A 19,957-nucleotide genomic window follows, 5' to 3' on the forward strand; every position below is an offset into this window, starting at 1 on the left:
CTTGGCAGCGGTGGGATTCGAACCCACGCCTCCGAAGAGACTGGAGCCTTAATCCAGCGCCTTAGACCGCTCGGCCACGCTACCTTAAACATACAAATAAGGAAAATAATATATATCTTACTTTGAAATGAGTCATTCATTCTCGAAAAAAAAAATCAGTCTAAAAACAGTAAATGACATGACGAAAAACACCAGATTGAACCTACACTGGGAGACCTACTTGTCTTGTTTTGCTCATTAAACAAACATGATGCATGTTTTATATATATATATATATATATATATATATATATATATATATATATATATATATATATATATATAAAACTTTTTTTGGTACAGTAAATCTGTATTCCTATGTTCCTTATTTTACACCAGTACAGGCGTTGTCTAGAGTGGTGTACGTCTTTGTAATGTATGCATTAGCCACTAGGGGTCCCTCCTGTACAATACGAGCACTGGCCTAGAGCACACTCCTTCGCCGATTTTTATTGTGATATCAACACAGCTTTGTTTCTGTAGGACGTTCCTCAGGGCTAGTAAAGTTTACCCCTTTGGCCCACTACTGGCTATGCACACACTTAACGTTCCTTGTAATGAGCGAGGGAAGCCCTTTCCATCACACTCAGAAAGATTACTGGTGATGGATCCCACCTTGCTTTGGTTAATGTGATGCTTTTGACTGAACGGATTGAAAACACATGCAAAACAAGGTCCTGAGGAGGTATTTTAATTTGCACACAACACATTCATTTATTTAACCAGGAGATTTACCCATTGCGACTGAAGCCTCATTTAAAAAGGGTTACCGGAAAACAATAACAAGACAATTCAATTTATACATAATTCAGATGCGCATTAAATAACCAAAACTAAAATATGAATGGCATAGTAAAGACACTTTTAGAGCATATTGTGGTATATATTTAATGTTCCATATTATATTAGTTTCAGCTTCGTGTTTGATTATATAATACAATAAATATTGGGGGGGGGGAGAGAGAAAATCTCCCTTCTATTAATATATTTTTCTGGTTATACAAAGTGTGAGAACCAAATCCAACAGGAGGTCATGTTTAGAAACAGCTCTCTCTGACATAAGTACAGCTGCAAACACAGCAAGGTTTTCTGATAAACCTGCATGTTACATTTCTGCCACAATCGAACCGTTCTCTTATTTAACCAAGTGCTGTCAGTTAGCTAGTGTACAAATCTCTCTCTCTCTCTCTCTCTCTCTCTCTCTCTCTCTCTCTCTCTCTCTCTCTCTCTCTCTCTCTCTCTCTCTCTCTCTCTCTCTCTCTCTCTCTCTCTCTCTCTCTCTCTCTCTCTCTCTCTCTCTCTCTCTCTCTCTCTCTCTCTCTCTCTCTCTCTCTCTCTCTCTCTCTCACCCTTGCCTTGTCAGCTTGCTGTTTAACTCATGAGACTCATAGTTGGTATGTGCACAATCTACAGAATGTCACATCAGCAAATACTCCATTTTATATTCTAAATGTTTTTCTTCAGAAACGTTTATGAAGTGGAAAATAAACACATCAAGATCAATCACGAGTCAGAAAATAAATGTAACTTTCATTGCGAAGTCACATGTGAAAATATCTGTAACAATCTTTAATTTTGAAACCAGACAGTCACATTCAGACGTGCTAGGCAAGTACACAATTTAATCGGCATACATAGCTTAAGATTCCTAAAACAAACACAACAGCTTTAGATTAATGAACCAAACACAATAATCATTTAGCTGTACAGTATATTCCAAGTACAACTTTTTTTTTTTTGTTAGTTTTTGTTTTCTTGAAAACTATTTCAGTAAACTACCATACATTTCTATTAAAATAAGGTTAAAAAAGCAATACATTTTTTTTTTAAATAAACATTTATGTAAACTTTTTTTTTTTTTTTTTAAAAGGCCACCTTTTTAACAATGATACAAATTACAAAAATCTTTTTTTTTTGTTCTACCTTTAAGCTAAACATATATTTTACTACTGAATGTGATTTTGATAGAAGTGCACAGAAAAATTCAAAGAAATTCCCATAGCTATGGCAAGACAAGGATACTGAATGTAACCTACAAAATATCCAGACATGAAGACATCCTAGGATCCCCAAAAACAAGAGAAAACAACGTTCACTGCCCCAAATCTCCATGGATAATGCTACATTGAAGATCTCCTTGCCAATATAAAAATTACACACTCCACATAAAATACCCTTTTTTTGTTTTTGCTCTGGATAAACATATAAAAAGACAGAGGCGACAACCAGAGAGTACAGAACACTGACACAAACACAGAAAGGTACATTTGGTTTGTAAACAGTTCAACAGTCTGGTTGGAGTCCTTTTCCAGGGAGAGCTGCCCGTTGACGCAGTGACTGCGTGGGGGTGGGTGTGCTGCTCATTCCTCCATCAAGCTCCAGGCCTCTTCTGCCTTCATGTAGTACTGGTTTGCCAGCCTGCCCTTCAAGGCCTCCATCGCTGCGTCCGCTGCCTCTGTGAACAGATCGCCTGGAAAAATAAAACATGAACACAGCCTGTCAATGACATACAGGTTCTTTTATCTGGTTGAATTCTTTTTTCTATAATTGTCAAATCAAAGCGGCTTATAGAACTACACTCAAAAGTGTAAGTAAACTTAAAAAGGGAAGTTTAGCACACTAGGTTTTGCTTGCAGCGCTATCTGCATGGAACGTACTGTATTGCAGTGCGATGAAACAGGCCCTTTTAATTCACGTAAACCAGGTGCGACTCTCCGAGAAGAGCTTCTCTTTCTTTCCCCAGTTTTGTTTGTTACCTGCTTTCTGAGGGTCTGGCTCCAGGCCGAAGCCTCCCTCCATGTACATCTCGGCCTCTCTAGCCAGGAGGAGGTAGCGGGGCTCATCCTGCATTCCGTCGTACTCTCCGCCCTCATCGTAATCCGTCATGTTGAGCGCCATGTCGTACCAGCACACCGCCTCCTTCCAGTCCCGGCTCCTGCAGACACAGAACAACCAGCAAACTGAAGAAGCAACCAGGAAAAACAACCAACCTTACTTGACATCACATCAGGAGCACTGGAAGTAAAGAAAGAGGTTTAAAGCTACACATTTGAAGGGGGGTGCTCTGCACACAGTGGTCCTCTCCTGTGCCTGCTTACCTGTCAGGAGGCAGGGTGACTCCAGAATCGAACGCTCGGGACACAAAGATCATAGATAGGCGGTCCCCGGCTTCAGCGGCCTGCAACAGGTAGGTGAACCCTTTCTTTCGGTTCTCGTCGGTATCCTTCATACAAAATAAAAAACAAATTCAGAATATAGAAAAATAAATAATCCCTTTGGCTTCTGTCACATGTTTGGTTTAATACATTTTCAGTTATGATGATGTCATAGTAAGTATGGTAAAAATATGGTAAAAATGCCACACCTATTACCAATTTACTATTCCGTTAAACTGGCAAAGAATCCAAGAGGTTGAACTGATCAACCTATAACCACGGATATGTTGTGGATGCAATCAAGGAGGCACCCGGCACTGTAAAATGCTCTAAAAAAACTGAAAATATTATACTGTGTGTTCCCTTGGCTGCAAAGTTCTTAAATCATTAAATATAAGGGAGTGACAGCAATAGTTAATTGACCCAGAAATGTGGACAGTAGCTGGCAGTTGCAGTGTTAACAGTGAAGTTCCTAAACAAGGCAAGTGAAAAGGTTGAATAACGAGTCTGTTTACATCTGTGATTACCAGCCTGTCATCTTCTGCTTGTTCAGCAAATACTTCTGAATGGCAGCTATTTACAGTTGCCATGCATCAATTACTGTAGCTCACCCAATGAAACCTGAGGAGATGCAGATCACGTTTCAGCTTGCCCCCTGAGTTACACAACCACTTCTACATGTACTGATTTGTATGAACGAGGATGAGCACTATTGAGGCCAAAGATTCCAAATAATTAATTTCTATTGCCGTTTATGGCACTGGTAACACTTTCTGTAATTACGGCCCTATTTCACAACATAAAAATATCAGAAATGCAACTTAAAGCAAAGTGCTCTCCTCTGCCCCAGCTCACCTCCAGGGTGATGTCTGTGAGGATGTGGTGGGGTATCTGGAAGTACATGAGGCCCAGGGCAACAATGGCCTCCAGCTCCCCACACATCGCAGCGTGTTCCAGGTGAAAGACGGCAGAGTCCCGGTCCCACTCCTCGTCCTTCTCACAGAACCGACCCCCCTCATGGTACCGCACCATGGCCAGGTGGACCTGCGGACACACGCGCAGGTCAGAGTGGACAGGTTTGTAAAGGATTGCACATTTACAGGTGGACAAATGAATAAATCATACAATTCTGTGGTGTGCCATTGCTTTCTGCTTAACTTTCAAAACTGAAAATAGTAGATTTATTAGGCAGAACTTTGTTGTTTCTGTTTCTGGAATTATTAATAAGTTATCAATGCATTTTATTTAGAAATGAAGAATTCCCCTGCATTGTAATGTGTGGTGCTTGGAGCTCACCTTCCCCAGGTTGGACCTGCCGATCTTCTTCTCCAGCACCAGGGCGTTGAGTCTCTCCACCTCGACAGCGACACACGAGGGCCGGTGAACATGCGAGCGAGACGCGTGGTACACTTTCCACTTCTCCTCTGTCAGCTGAACACCAGGGAGGAGGAAACAAAGACACGAGTCTGAAAACAAACTCTATCCTTCCACTACAGCAAAATAACAACCCACAGTGCTGATCCTCAGAAGTGTCATGCAAAATATCCATGCAGGTTAGACCTTATCAGTTGTTGATCAGGTTAGTAGTTTCTTGTCTGGATCAGTCTCAGGAAAATGCAACACACACCCTCTCCCGGAAATCCTTATTATCATTCATACTGTGTATGCGATGTGACTGTATATTACTTCAGTTGAGATTTACAATTGGTAAAAAAAGTGTAACTGGATGTAAATCACACAAGAATATTTCTGCAGTGTATGGTAATGAAAAAAAAAAAACTGTAGCAAAAAATGGTTTGTACAAAAAAAAGACATTTAGTTTGAAAAGCAGAGAAAACAGAACAATGGTTAGAGGGTCAAAAGAGGATGCAGGTGCACATGCAAAAATCACCGTGTTGATCAGGGGGCTGTTTATATGATTAAAGGAGGGTGGTTTGAAGGCGATAGCCACTCTTTGCTGGTTAGGAGAGAAAATAGGAAAAGGAGGAGTGGATTAACAGATAATAAGGGTATCTAAGGTTACGCCTCTATGCCACATGTAGTAGATGGGAGAGATGGGAGACATGGGTAGGGCTGAGAGGGTTCGATGATGATTGTTGGATGGTTTGGTATTTACCCGTCGAATACTGTCCTCATCAGATTCATAGCACCTTCTGCTGTTTAGTGAGCTAGCCTATACAATAATGCAAACAACATTGAAGCACAATTTAGAAAAGAGCCAACATGCTCACAATGCTGCTTTAAGACCTCCCCACTATTACACTTCAAAAATCCTGCATGTCCGTAAAAGGTAAGGCCACCACCCAGGCAAACATAATGGAGGCATCTGACCCCGATCAGGAATAAAACAATTATCTGAGCTATTATCACCAAGCCCCTTCAAGTTTCATAAACTCTACATAAAAAACAATAGCACTTTATCACAAATCTTTGCAACCAAGCCCCTTCTAAAGCATGGCAATACCATTAGTGAGTTATGGACTCTGTGTTTATTCCTTCCCAGAGGAGCAGTGTAACAGGGATTGCTCCGAGCTGCTCTGTGTGCATGTTTAGTATCCACCATGCTTATTTTAGCAGGGGAGGCACCCATAAAAAAAAAAACTTGGACACACTTCTTTAAAGCAAATGACTTTTAAGGTGAACTAAACACTTAAGGGACTAGAAGAACCGTTGAATGGATTGCGCTCTTGCCAGGACAGCGACGTGGCATGCACTGAGCTCCAAACTCAACTTGCTAGTCTGAAGCAGCTGCAGCAGTTGGATAAATTCCCAGACAACTCCCCTCCCCCACAAACCGACAAAGCATTTTGTTTTCCCGTCTCTGAGAAGATTTATGAGGACGTGAGGGGTTAGAGACAGAATATCCATGGGTTTTGTGCTGAATCAACAAATAGCCTGTGAGACTCAGTGTTTATAGAAAAATGAAAACTGGGTCCCAACAGATACCATACATACACAATTTCTTCAGTGTTCACCACACTGGCCAGGGTGCAATTTTGGAGTCACAGTGGTGCAAGCTAGTTTTATTACTCTATTCCAACACCCTCAGAGCGGAGCTACAAAACAGTGTGGATGCGATAGAATTCGGACATAAACTACATTCAGAAACAACACAAGAGTGGTAATACTCACTGAAGTGTGCTTTCTCAGTGTCAAGGACACTGACAGGAGTACTACCACTCTCAAGTGTTGTCTCTATAAAGGCTGGTTTTGTGTTTTCAGTGAACGCAGCAGTAGAAGTGGAGTTTTACCCTGTCTCTGTGTTCCATGTCGTCCCCCTCACTTCGTCTCTCACTGGGGTAGCCACTGTCCCCACCATCTGAGTCCTGGGAGGTTGAGAGAAAGGAGGGAGATTAATTACCACTTTATCAAATTAAATAATAATAATTTTTATTTCAGTATTTAACATCTGCTGGCATTATGTGATATTTATTCAGCTTGTATTTCAGTGTATTGTTTATTACTGTGTTAACTAGTTACATTTTGATTTATGCATTACCTTAGAAAGTCTGATTATTTAACAAGTATTTTTTATCTGCATACTTGTCATACTTGGAAATTTCACATTTAGAACAAGCTATAACTTGCATCAGTTCTTACAATCCAGTTTCTGAAATCGAGTAATACTGCACTTAGCACAACTGATAAAACAGGGACCAATGCACAATTCAGTCATGATGATCAAGCCACTTAAAACAACCAGTTTCATCACAACTGGAGATCAGCTCTTGAGTTATATGTAAAAACTGAATTGTGATATATAGTCCGAGAGGCCGACAGACAGGCAGACTCCCAAACTTTAGCACAGATCAGCTTACCCTGTGTTCATGCATGTTATTGATGGCTTCGAAAGACCCGGCATCTACATCATTTAACAGAGACCAGCCTGAAAGACAGAAATGAAAGAAGTGATTATTTAAGGCATACCAACTTTCGTATATGTTATTGAGGTGCAGCTACACTGACACTGAGGAAGTTCAATAATTCACAGTGCTCACTCTGCAGAATGCCATCATTCACCATTCTCTTAATTAAAATGTTTTGTATCCCCAGGACAATTCCCATTAAATAAACATTATTTAATACAGAATAAATACTGCCTCCATTGTACAGGCAATGCCTCTTTTTGTACTGGTTCCTGATTCTTATCATTTTGATCTGCATGTTTTTTTTTTTATTTGACGGAGAGTGTGCGACTCACCCAGGGGCGATTTCCCATAGGATTCTGGGTAGTGGCCTGCGGGGGAGTAGGGGGGGGAGTCGAAGAGCCCGTCACTCATGTCATCAGGGCAGGAGGACTCAGAGAGGCGGGAGAGCAGTGGGGGGAGGCGACCTGTGGAGATGGTGCGCACGCGAGGGCTGCCGCACTTCTCCTCACAGCCACGCAGCACTGTCTTTGCCGATTCCTGAAGAGAGAAAACCAAACTCAGTATACCGGGCTGCTATCTATGGGACACGGTCAGGGTATGTCTTCAACTCACCAGGAGCTTATTGGTGCAGTCCAGGGCACCTTTTTCCTTGGGGGAAATATCAAATGGCGTGAGGCCCATGCTTTTGCAAATCTTGTTGCAGAGGTGAGAGTGGAAAAATAGTGCCATTCCTCGTATGCCTGCAGCACAGAGAGACAGTCAACCATGACACAGTATATACAGCACACCGTTCAACTTAAAGAGTAAGTAGCAGGGTTCTCAGGTGTTGCTACAACTGTTTAAATAACGTACCTGTAATTTTCATTGGTAACATCCTGACAGCTTTTTACACTTAACTTTAAAGTCTGTTTTCAAGCTCTTTTCAAAATGTCTGCTCTAGTGCACTGATAGTGTAAGGATTATTGCCCACATTGCACACCATATGCAATTAACCCCATACCCTGTCTATGAACCCTATGCAGTGGGATTGTTCTCTTTTTCATTTGATGATTACAAACACATTTCAAGAGACATCACAAACAGTCCTTCAGAGAGGCTATTGATAGTTCTTAAGGACTGAAATCATCATGCTGTAAGTGCTACAACAATCCAGGGCAGGCTGAGAGATTTACCCAGGTTTCCATCTCCAAAGTCGGTGCCACATTCCGTGTGGATCTGGGGGTCAGTGTAGAGGTCACCCACCCCCTGGATATCCACCACGATCAGCTGGTGAGCTGAGCGCTCGAACGAGAAGTGGCTGAACGCCTGTCGCAATAAATAAAAACCCAATCAGTTTGAACCCTGCACCTTTAAAACAATTCAAATACTCATTACCATTTTATGAATGAAAAGGTCTGACCTGCGGTGTGAGGCGGATGTTGTCGTCGCGCACGAAGCCCGAGTTGGAGTTGTATTTGATGTACTTCCCCTCAATGTAATGCTCCAGGTGGAATAGAGGTTTGCCTGGACGGTTCTTCATCTCCACAATACACATCTGCATGATGTCAACCTGCAGGGACAGACAGGACGCTTCCAGCACCACAAACACAGTGTCCCTACTCAGAAATCCTGGACTGGGTGGAATACAAAGAAATTTCAAACACCAGAACCAAAGCCGATGAAACACAATTTATTTTTTTTGGAAACTGCTGAAGCAACTAGGTTTAAGCAATTAACTCTAATTAAATCAACAAAATAAAACTCATTACCACTGTGCTTGCAAATGATGGCAGTTATTTATCCAATTGTGTTCCTTACACGTGCAGTGGTACACAAGGTTTTTTTTTCAGTTTTACAAAACATTTTACTACCTTTCTATGGAGCAAACCTTGCATTTGTTTTGAGCTATCAAACAAGTTTTGCACACTGTGAGCCAAAAAGCATAATACCACACTAGTGACATCTAAAAGTGATCATTCCTCTAGAGGAAAATATACTTGAACTTTGACCCATGTGACTCCTCGAGACCATTACTTTCAATTCAAACACAAAATGTCTAGTTTTCAATCACTCGACAACACCCACAGTACAGAAATGTTAATGATTAAAAAGAAAAAGATGTAAAGCTGGTACATTCATATCTCAGAGAAACGGATAACGTCTGTACAGCACTGAAACACTATGTTTAAAAAAAACAAACTGCACTGCTGAACCTCTTCTTCTTTAATATTAGCATCACAAGGGTATCCATGTGTTATAAAAAATAATAGATGGGCCTCTTCAGTGAGTTACAGGAAAACAATTCCATCTCGGGTTTCTGTGACAGTTTATAAATTACTCGACCTTTGGTCTCTTAATTTATGATGTCACAGAAACCCTAGATGAAATTATTTTCCATTATTTACACACATTTACACACATATAAATATTATATATATATAAAATAACTGAGATGTGAGCCTCAATGGAACACTCAGAAAAGGAACAGAAAGACTTGTTCTTTAATTCTTATCTAAAATTCATAATAACCTGGTTAAATATTAGCCTGTTATATTTGCACTGCCTACAATACCGTGCTATCTCACGCCACATAAACTCCAAATATCGGCTCTGTAACACACTTCTCATTTACATTAAACAGGTACTCCACTAGCTGTCACTTATGTAGGGGGAGGTACACATCTTATCCACACACGCAAACAGTGGCATAGCATACAAACAGCAGAAGCATTCTCACTGAAATATCATTATGCCTGAGAAGCAACCATGTGTTACAGTGCTCCTCCATAACATAGTCCAGGAGGCACGATTAAAACATAGCACTCAATACAGGGAATAGATATTTAAAAGACCTGAGGGGGGTAAACATGTACTACAAAAGGCCTCTGAATGTCAACTACACCTGACCCCTGACCCCTCTTTGGGGCAATGTTGTGAAAGAACACAAAGACAGAGGCACTGTGCAGGAGGGGCGGGGATCATTGTTCACTTAGCCAATTAACAACAAGGACAACAGTCTGTAAGGGACTAGATTGATATCTCCGCATTTTACAACAAGACTAAAAGGTATGTTTACACTCACCCAGCAAGCTGAACGAGTCTTTAAAGAATTCTCTCTCTCTCTCTCTCTCTCTCTCTCTCTCTCTCTCTCTCTCTCTCTCTCTCTCTCTCTCTCTCTCTCTCTCTCTCTCTCTCTCTCTCTCTCTCTCTCTCTCTCTCTCTCTCTCTCTCTCTCTCTCTCTCTCTCACCTGCTTGGGGGGTCTGTGCCGGTTGTATTCCTCTCCCCAGAGCTTGGCTTCCATCTGCAGCCTCACATCCTCAAAGTACACGTCTCTGTCCACTGGCATCAGGTACCGCTTAGCCACATAGTTTGAGGCTGACTTCCAGTTGTGGCTGTGTGAGAAATTGGACAGCTTTTTCCTGATGAATTAAAAAAAAAGAAAAAAGAAAAAAAAAATGTACCAATCATTATCATGCGAACGTTTCATTAAAATAGAGTAGAGCCAAATTTGCAAATGCACTTCTGCTGTAAACAGCCATTTGAAACTGTGAAGCCAGTGAGAAGAGATAGATTAAGATTATAAAGCTCTGGGTAGTGTATGCAAGACCTCTTCGGCCATGAGGAGGTGAAGCTGTGAACTAGGATTTTGAAACCAGCTCCTTCAAGAATAAATACATCTGCATAAGTAAGGAAAGAAAAAACAAAACAAAACAAAACCACGAACTTACGTTCTGTAGCATTCCCTCATAGCTCCCCGGCCAAACGGCTGAAATTAAAAAAGCAAAAATGAATCCATCAGCTTTCAACAGGCAATAAAAAATAGTGTGCAAGGGTAGTATCTTACCTGCGATGCCATCTTGATGAAGACTTCATCCTCCACCCACTGTCCCGTGACAGCGTTGTACCTGAATACAAAACATATCCATTACCAAGCTAGCATGCCAAACAACTCCTCCTTGGTGTTGTCTAAACCAGTGAGCTATGGGGATAAAAGGGATCTTTATGTTTATGAAATACTGACCTAGGGAACACACAAAAAAAAACTTTCAAGAAATGACAGCTTTGCTAGAGGACAAACAGACTCGCCCCAGTCATTAGCATGGCTGGGTTTTGTGACTGACTTCCAGCACAGTGGACACTATCCAAGTACATGCTACGTGCTGCTCAATTCTACCAGGGGAACACGCTGTGCTTTAGGAACTGTGTAACTGAATAATGACTGTGGTAAAGAAATTCTTTCATAGATGTTAACAAAAACCCATGGAACAAGTTGGATGAAAGAACATGGTTATAAATGGGTTATAGGTTTAAGGATTGCATACAGTAGTTTCCTATGAACAGAGCAATTGTATGTTATATGTTGTTTTTTGTGACTAGTCTGGATGCATATTGTGAAGAACTTGGATGTTAGTAAATAAATGTTGAATATCAGTTAGGAAACTACACTGTAGATAGGCCTAAACAAATTTAAAACAATATTGCATGTTTCTTTTGTTAGTTTAATATTTAACCAGGTTAAGTAACCAATAGAAAAGGATATATACCAAAGTACAACTACAGGGGTAAACGAGTTTGTGTTTACAAAACTGTTTTTTAGTTTGCAAAAGATTGCACAAAAAACAAGATACGTGAACGTACTGTGTTTCAGTAAAAAGATCAGGATTAATTACTGTAATTAAACTGAGAAAAAAAGAAAGCAACACACTAATAGCAAATAATTTAGTAATAAATTGACTGGTGTGCCTATTTACATACAAATAGGTATATATACAAGCACACACAGAATTTAAATTACAAATTATTTGTGTTGGGTCTAAAATAAGGTCAGACTGCCATTTACTCTCTTTTTCTAAACCACTGGCTTCTAATCCCTACGGTATGTGGCCCAGCGCTAGACGTCACAAGAGGCTGTAATATTAGACTGCAGGACAGACATACTGTACCTGTAGCGAGTGCAGGGCTCCTTTTCAATTTCCTCCAAATGGAATTCTGCCCAGGGGTCTGGCATTGCCTTGGCTTTCCTGATGGCATTCTTCCAGGCGGTCTGTTAAGGGTACAAAATATCACATAGCATCGAGTGCAGAATCGGACTGGAGACCCACCCCATGTAAGTACAAACAACTGAGGGAGCTAGCCAATGGGGACTGTGGCATTGCCTCAGCAGTGAGGTCCATCAAACATGTGCTCTTTAAATGCTCTGAGACATACAAGACAGTTCTCTTTACCGGATCCCTTTTTATAAACAATGCAATACAGTCAAATCCCTCTTTTGCAACCACCAAGGAGTAAAACTGTCTCATAGAAAACTTGTCATACAATTAAAAGGGACCAATACAGAGTTACCGCAGCACTGCTTGAACACACTATAGCGCTCTGTATACTAGTTCAAATAACTGTAATATATTAGAGACCGCATACATTAGATCAATTGCAAGCAAAACAAGAATAAAAGCCTTGATTATATCTTCTATACTGTGTACTGTCCTGTTGGGTAACCAGAGAATTATTCTTACACCACAACCCTAGAAAACGTGTAGGCTACACCATGCAAAGCATGCTGTCCCTGTGGCTGAAGATCAACTTTCAGACAATTTAAAATACCCATGATGAGTTTATATTTAATAAATAACTATAACTAATATTAATATTATATATATATATATATATATATATATATATATATATATATATATATATATATATATATATATATATATATATATATTAGTGAATGATGGTGCTTATGCAATCCTTATCAAATGACCACACTGACAGCATACTGAGCCAGTCTATATATAGACAGCAATATTTACTTTCAAAAGCAAACTCTTTATCACACATCCCCTGTGCCAACCAGCCAAAAATAAAGTCATGTATTTGGTTTGGTTTTAGTTCACTGCAGTGAAAATGTTATAAAAAGGGCTTTACTTTCTAATCTTATGCATGGCTTATTAAATACAGTACGTTTCTTGTAAAGACTACAAATTGTATGCCGTGAAAACTACAGAAAGCATGGAATGAAAACCAGTGAACATGCAAATAGACTCAGCACCTCGACTGGAAGAAGGGTTGCTTTTAAATCTAAACCCAACCGACCCACCCCCACCCCCACCCCCACCCCCACCCCCACACCAGGGGAAATCATTCCCGTATGCCTTGTGCATCTGTTGCCTTCTTTGTTGCTCCAGTGAATGTAATGGGACCAGCAGATGGACAGACAAGACCGGGCTGGGCTGAAGGCAACAGCAGAAAAACAACATGGATATCCCAGTGCTGAAGTGCAGTGTCAGAGAGTCACACTGTAATGTGAAAAACAAACACCACCGCAGGCCTATGACACCTGGCAGGAGGGACGGGGCACCACAAAATGGGCAACAGGTGCACTGCAGTCACTGCCTAGAAGTGGGTTCGAATTAACTGTTGAATATGGTAACCATTCACTAAGTCCTTTAATTACAGCTGCCAGTGGCTATTGCACAACATCAGCGTAAAGTGGCTAGCTGACTGTATAGCCAACACATACACTGTATGAACTGCTTCTAGATGTTACAGAAACCAACTGAGTCAAAAATGAAATGATTAAAGGAAGGAACAGTTGAATGTAGAAATGAGTATATTAGCTTAATGCAAGTCATTTTGAAAGAGTAATCTCAAATTCAATAATTGATAACCTACCCGACCTCGTTCAGATAACATCTCAAAACTGACGGCTTCCTGCTCTTTTTCTTTCTACAGAATACATGAGAAAGAGTAAACCAGAGTGAACGAGTTAAATCGAGAAACGGTAGCTGTACAGGTCAGGACAGTAGTACACCTCAAAGCGGAGCACCGCAGAAGTTTAAGTGTGAGGACTCGGCTTTATTTTAAAATGTGTTTTCTGTGAGTTGCTTACAATGCATTGAGACGGATTGGCAAAGCTTAGGCCCCACTGCAAAACTGTGAGCTTGCACCAGTGGAATTAAAGTCTGTTTAATGTTTAAAAAGTAACTTAGGTGCATTTAGCAGCCTTTAATTAAAGTTGTTAATTTATTCAGTAACACATACTGCAAAAAAAACCAAAAAAAAAACCTGCAACTAACTTTAAATAAGAAACATTAGCATTTAGCAGGGAGGGGAAGAGTTATTAAGATCCCTTTTAGAAACATGATAAAAAGCATACAGCTTCTACATTTCTCAAAGTGCACGACACAATGTGGCCAGAGAGCTTATTTTGTACTTCTCTTTCTCAGCAGGATTCTGCAGAGGATCCTGGGTAAACTGGGAAATGCAGCAAGTCGCTGTACGGTTCTCATTATCTTGTGTTGTCAGAACGAAGTCTTTTCAGCTCACAATGAATCCTGTGTTACAGACTCCTCCATTTCATTAGATCTGTTTAAGGAGTCCAGACTATGTCCAGAGCTTAATCCAGCCAGCCCCACTAAGTGGTCAGCTTGTTCCTGTAGCCAATAATGTACAAAGGGCTGGTGTGGCCACTGCATTAGCTAACTAGCTATGACCTCGGTTTCTGTTTCAGAGGTCATGTGTGGTTGGGTGTTTCATTAGCATTTCAGGCTCTCCATCCCAGACAGGTCCCCATCATGCATTTGAAGCATGATATACTTAGCTATTTAAACCATTTTCATGATGTTATTTATTTATAGGTTCTCGTGAGTAACCATGGGTAAATGGGGTTCCAGTATCTGTACGCGAGCCAGCAATTGACACGGTTCTTGTGCTTTACAAAAAACAAACAAAACAAAAAAACTATCAGATCAAATCTACACCATTTCCCCCCAGAGTGGATGACCCCAGTGCGGGTTATTGTGCATCTGGTCTTGCCCTCTCTCTTGTCCTTTTGAGCCTAAGAGCCACCCATTCCAAGCCTCTCTGGCAACTTCAGTAATTCCTTTAAAGGCAATTGTTTTTTTTTTAGTTTGTAACATGACCCTGCTGCCTGAGGGAGTGGACTGCATATTTATGTGAGAGATCACCCAGGACCCTTTATCAGTAAGAAGTGTAGCTCATGAATGCCACGAGAGTTGCTTGTTTTCCTTGTGGTTTTGGACATATGCTCCCCAGAGGTATCTCTGTCCCAGAGCCTTCATTTCTAGTAATAAAATCACCTACAATCTCAACTAGTGAATAACTTATTTATTATACTTCTCAACTTCTTATTCAGGGGTTGTGTGGTTCTTTATTAGAAAATTCAATTTAAACAATGCTTCTTAGCTAGGCCATTGGCATCAGACAAACAAAACTCTGGCAGGTTTGGAGCAATACAGGATATAAATCTTGCTGCAGTAATGTCCACAGCGATGTCCACAGTAAGTGTTCACGCGGTGGCCAGGGCTTGCTATCACAGGGCTGGGGTCCTGGTCAGGGTCCTCAGGCACTTACCTGGACGTTGAAGCTGGTCTGGGAGGGGGCGCTGGAGGAGTACTGCTCGTTGTGAATAAGGTTCTTCAGGTAGTTACAGATTTCGCTCGCCTTGTTGTAGACGGGGTCGTCTGTGATGGGACAGATGTAATAGTTGTCTTCCTCGTCGATGTCTGGGTCATCCAGTGAGCCTCCCCGCTTCGTCCCACCACTGTCCACACCGTCCATACTGAACATGAGGTCTTCGTCTGCCATGGCTGCTGTGGGCTACAGTTATTATTACTGCAGACTGGATAGGTACAGAGCATCAGTAAATAAGAGAAGGCAAATAATTGAACTCAGAAATTGTATTTTATACAGTAAAGTACATTCTACAGTGCAAGTCCAGGGGTGGAAATAAGATTCCCATTGCATAACAGTTTGATCCACTCCTGGATTTACTCTGACTTTAACATGACACACCTGAACATGTTATTACCTATACACTGGGGCTAATCAAGCTGGTATTAAAACGTGGAATGGGTGAAACTGCTATGAAACCTCCATCCCTGAAGTCTATAGGATAACGTAGCAGGGAGGCTACTGGCTTTGATTAATTGGTTGTCAAGCTAACTAAGCAAAATTGGTTGTCAAGCTAACTAAGCAAAATTGGTTTCTTTAGGGCCATGACATTCATATAGTGAATCATTAACTGAAACCAAATGTACTGAATCCTGTGAAAATGTTCCTGTTTAAAACAGGAAAGGGCTCTTAAATACGCCAACTGCAAATTGCTTTCTTGAAAAATTCTGCACACCACAACATCTGAAGCTTGCTTATTGCATTACTCTACCACAAACAGCAACTCTGAGTGATTGCACATTGATGCATTCTGGGTGCACCCTAAAGTAATTAAATTGCAAGTAGGGCAGTGTACTTGGAAAGGACAGACCAATATAATGTAATAGTGAGTAGTGACTGAAGCAGAACATGGTGAGGGGTGGTGTGCTCTTCTGGTCAGAGAATGAGTAAGAGGCAGCTGCTACCATCACCTCCAATCTACTGAAGACCAGAACTAATCAGTCTGATTGAAAAAGCACATAACAGAATCTGTGCTGACCACACCAGGATCGAAACATCCGATGACCACCAAACATAAACCGAGTGCTTTGGGGCAAACTTGAAGAAGCTCTGATCAATGCTCTGTCAACCGACGGGGAAGGGAGAATACAACAGAGTAAAAATAAAACAAACTTTTACAATGCACACAACTCACAGTATTTTACACTGTTTGCTTTCAATGCATTTCTTTTTATAATTAACCCTTTAAAACACTATATTAAACGGTTGTGCACAGCAAATGCACAAAAACAAACACTGAAATTTTAAGTATCCGTCATGCATTTGATATTCAACGAAGCATACACTGTTTCCTTGTATTCTACATGGACAATAAACTCATAAAACTTGAGTTAGAGATTAATATTCAACCCGTTCAGTGAGAGGTCAGAGTGCGCAAGCTCAGAATGTGTTATCAGTCAGCTGTGGGAGTGTGGTTTCACTTTAAAAAATAAAATGAAGTGCTTTTTAGCATTTCTGCAGAATATAGACCAGTTGCTGTGTCTCCTTACTATTGTATAACCAGCATATACACTGAATAAGGCTGACGATGGCTACCTTTTAATGAACACAGTATCAAGCAAGGCAAACTGCACACCAATCTTCCACTTGAATACATGTACTGCAGTTTACTCTTTGGCAGTCAGTTACTGCGTGTGCTTCACTGTGTTAGGAGTAAGCTGTCGTCTGGCTAGTGATGTTTCTCTGTTCTCTGCATTTAAGTAAATGCTGACAACCTTCAGAGACAATGTAGGGCTTTTGACAAACTGGACTATTCCTGTTGAGTGCAGTTAAATTGCCTGACAGCAAACAGAGGTATCCTGTTCACAAAGCTTTAAGGATTGTCTGAAGTTTGCAGTTTATTAAACTTTTAAGATTGGTTTTACAGAGGGGTAGCAGTTGATTTATTCTCATTTTTAATAACTGGCTCATCTGGAGAATGTTTATAAACACACTTACAAAAACAGACCTCCGACTGTGATTGCTAGATTGCTTTTAACAAATGATTTGATAAACATCTGATTGGCATTCGGGTATGGAAGGCAGGCTATTGTCCCCGTTTCAGGCTATGCAAGATGACAACACTGCAAACTGTCTATGCAAAGTTCTGTTGCCATGTAGATAATTACAGCTGAATGTCTCTCCTCACAAAAATCTCTGTCCCATACTGTAATGAAGCTGTGAAACAGCTTCCAGTATAAAATTACTTTTAACAGTTTGGCAAAACACAAAGATTAATAGTAACATAATTGAAGTATGATATTCCAGGGGCCATGAGGAACATTTAATATGTACAGCTGTTTACCACAGGCTAGCTACTTTGTGGTTTAATATACAGTAACCCAGTTATAGTTTCACATAGTTTCACTTAGGAGTTACAGTAGGATCCCTGTGCATTGTAACATGGACTTGCTTGTCAAACTCAAGTAAGCGCTGGCCTCAGAGGTAAACACTTCCATCATGAAAGTTTAACAAGGGCTTGAGCTGTATTCGCTGGCACCAAACATGAATTCTCTTTGCAGTCTAGGAGATCTTCGCCATTTGCTGGATTGATTTTAGAATCCAAATGAATTATTTTGCAGTAAGTGTTCGATGTTGTTAAAAAAAATACGGTTTTGTTTTAAGCAAAACTTAATTGTATTATTAATGCATTTGTATATTTTAAAAAATGTCATACTTTAAAAAAAACTAATATAATAACGGAGTGATGTGCACGTGCTAATTCTTGGTAGCTGGAGAGAAACTTGTTGACTTCACTGACAGTTCCAAACGGAAATACCGTGCATCTAAATAAATCCCGATAAAACTTGTAATTATAAGGAAGTTGTCAGCGGTACAACCTGTCGACGAAGATTTATCAGCTACTGTACTTAGTTGTTCGTGGATAATGGTTTACAAAAAGTTAACAATAAATTGCTCACTTCGTTTCAAAATGTGCTTCAATGCAGAATTGTAATATTTCAACAGATAGTGCCGTGTTATTTATTTTTTAATAATAACAACAACAAAAAATCTGCAGTTATTTAAGAATGGACCACGTGACTCCCCAGTTGTAATAAGTGTAGTCTTTCAAAGATTAAATATGACACAGTAACCGTTTAGTAATACTATTTTTTTTTTTTTAAATGTACTTTAAACGGCGTATATGGGCATGTTGAGTCGTACTACACCGTGGAATAAATGACCTGCATTCAAAAATCAAAACATTGACAGAATGTGACGTACCATGCCTGCAGACTAGTGCAGCGTCTATGTGTGCACTTGCACGCCTTTACGACTTTATCTTCAATTATTTGTGTAAAAAAAAAACAGTTGTCAAGCCTTTAAAAATCCATACTCACGTCAAAAATATAGGTACACATACCGGTTCATGGAATATATTTATTGAACTGGAGGTAATCACTTTGCAAAAGAAAATAAATATGTTAAAAAGAAAATTAAAAGGAAAATTGCATTTCCAAACTTGCATGAAAAGAGAACAATTCAGTCATGCTTCTGTTCATGCACATAAAAAGAAAAAAAACTATTCAAATCACCAACAACGGCTCGATAAAATACATTGAAATCATCAAAGATTGATAATAAAACACTCCTACCTTGGAGAGACAGCCGGTGGTAAATTATTTGAGAACAGAAAGCTGGTTGTTTTGAGCTCGTCTTTCTTCCCAGACTGGTTTGCCAACACTGACCCGTTTCTGATTGTCCAGAATAAGACTGGTGGTGCCCCAGAGAGGGGGGAGTAAAGTGGGACGGGCGGCAGGGGGGTTGGCTCTGTGTACTGGGATCAGATTTCTAATGTTCCCTGAATGAAGCCTTCACAACAACCATGCAATGCACGTACACACTAGACCTGCACGCAGTGTTGTGGTTAGGTATGCAAAACATTGATACAGATAAAGATACATACATACACTCTGTGCTGCTATGTGAATATAGACGCGCTATGGTCATTCACGCCTCCCTCTGGCCAGTAATAGTGGAACCGAGTCGAGTAGGTACCCAAACTAAATAATAGATGTGCTCTGCATATTATTACTGTGGCGTTTCTGAATTTATGTTGGGTGTTTTTTGTGTATTATCGTGCGTGTGCTATTATATGTGTCGTTACATCCACCACACTATATATTTTTTACTTTGCATAGTTCTGTGTTAATATAAAGTCTGTGTATGGTTTTAGACTGTTTTAACATGATATTGTACATTCCTAGTAATACTTACTGTTCCGGTAGCCAGCACAAATCTTCTGTTGCCTAACTTATTAAATTACTAGCCAAGATTCAAAATAAAAACGTATTACAAATTGGTTTAAAAACCGTTAAATTGACGGTTTATGGAGATCATAATCAGCGTTTTGAACACAAATTGGATTCGCAACCACGTGGTAACTGATGAAGGCGATATTCCGTGTGTTTTTAATCATCGCTGGATTATGGTCTCTTCCCAAGTATGACAACATTTA

General features: G+C 40.2%; 1 protein-coding gene and 1 non-coding gene across 9 annotated transcripts; both read right to left on the bottom strand.

The window, feature by feature from the left end:
• Window positions 1-2: 2 nt before the first annotated feature.
• Window positions 3-84, bottom strand: trnal-aag (transfer RNA leucine (anticodon AAG)). The gene has a single exon. It is a non-coding gene; the product is annotated as a tRNA-Leu (tRNA).
• Window positions 85-1,587: 1,503 nt separating this feature from the next.
• Window positions 1,588-19,359, bottom strand: LOC117418469 (eukaryotic elongation factor 2 kinase-like). 8 transcript variants are annotated; one of them, XM_034031560.3, is made up of 19 exons: window positions 19,095-19,359; window positions 15,421-15,656; window positions 13,720-13,773; window positions 11,988-12,088; window positions 10,889-10,949; window positions 10,773-10,810; window positions 10,292-10,463; window positions 8,463-8,612; window positions 8,236-8,368; window positions 7,676-7,803; window positions 7,396-7,600; window positions 7,013-7,080; window positions 6,446-6,520; window positions 5,086-5,151; window positions 4,491-4,625; window positions 4,050-4,238; window positions 3,138-3,262; window positions 2,796-2,974; window positions 1,588-2,509 (listed from the first exon to the last, which is right to left on the bottom strand). In XM_034031560.3, the coding sequence occupies exons 2-19, from the start codon at window positions 15,652-15,654 to the stop codon at window positions 2,400-2,402; spliced, it is 2,223 nt and encodes a 740-aa protein (XP_033887451.3). In that variant the 5' UTR covers window positions 15,655-15,656; window positions 19,095-19,359; the 3' UTR covers window positions 1,588-2,399. The 8 variants fall into 8 exon arrangements, with proteins under 8 accessions (XP_033887451.3, XP_033887449.3, XP_033887450.3 ...); XM_034031558.3 differs by having other exon boundaries at window positions 15,421-15,666; XM_034031559.3 differs by having other exon boundaries at window positions 15,421-15,688.
• Window positions 19,360-19,957: the final 598 nt, after the last annotated feature.

The sequence above is a fragment of the Acipenser ruthenus genome, chromosome 13 (assembly GCF_902713425.1).
Source record: "Acipenser ruthenus chromosome 13, fAciRut3.2 maternal haplotype, whole genome shotgun sequence".
NCBI classification, from domain to species: domain Eukaryota; kingdom Metazoa; phylum Chordata; class Actinopteri; order Acipenseriformes; family Acipenseridae; genus Acipenser; species Acipenser ruthenus.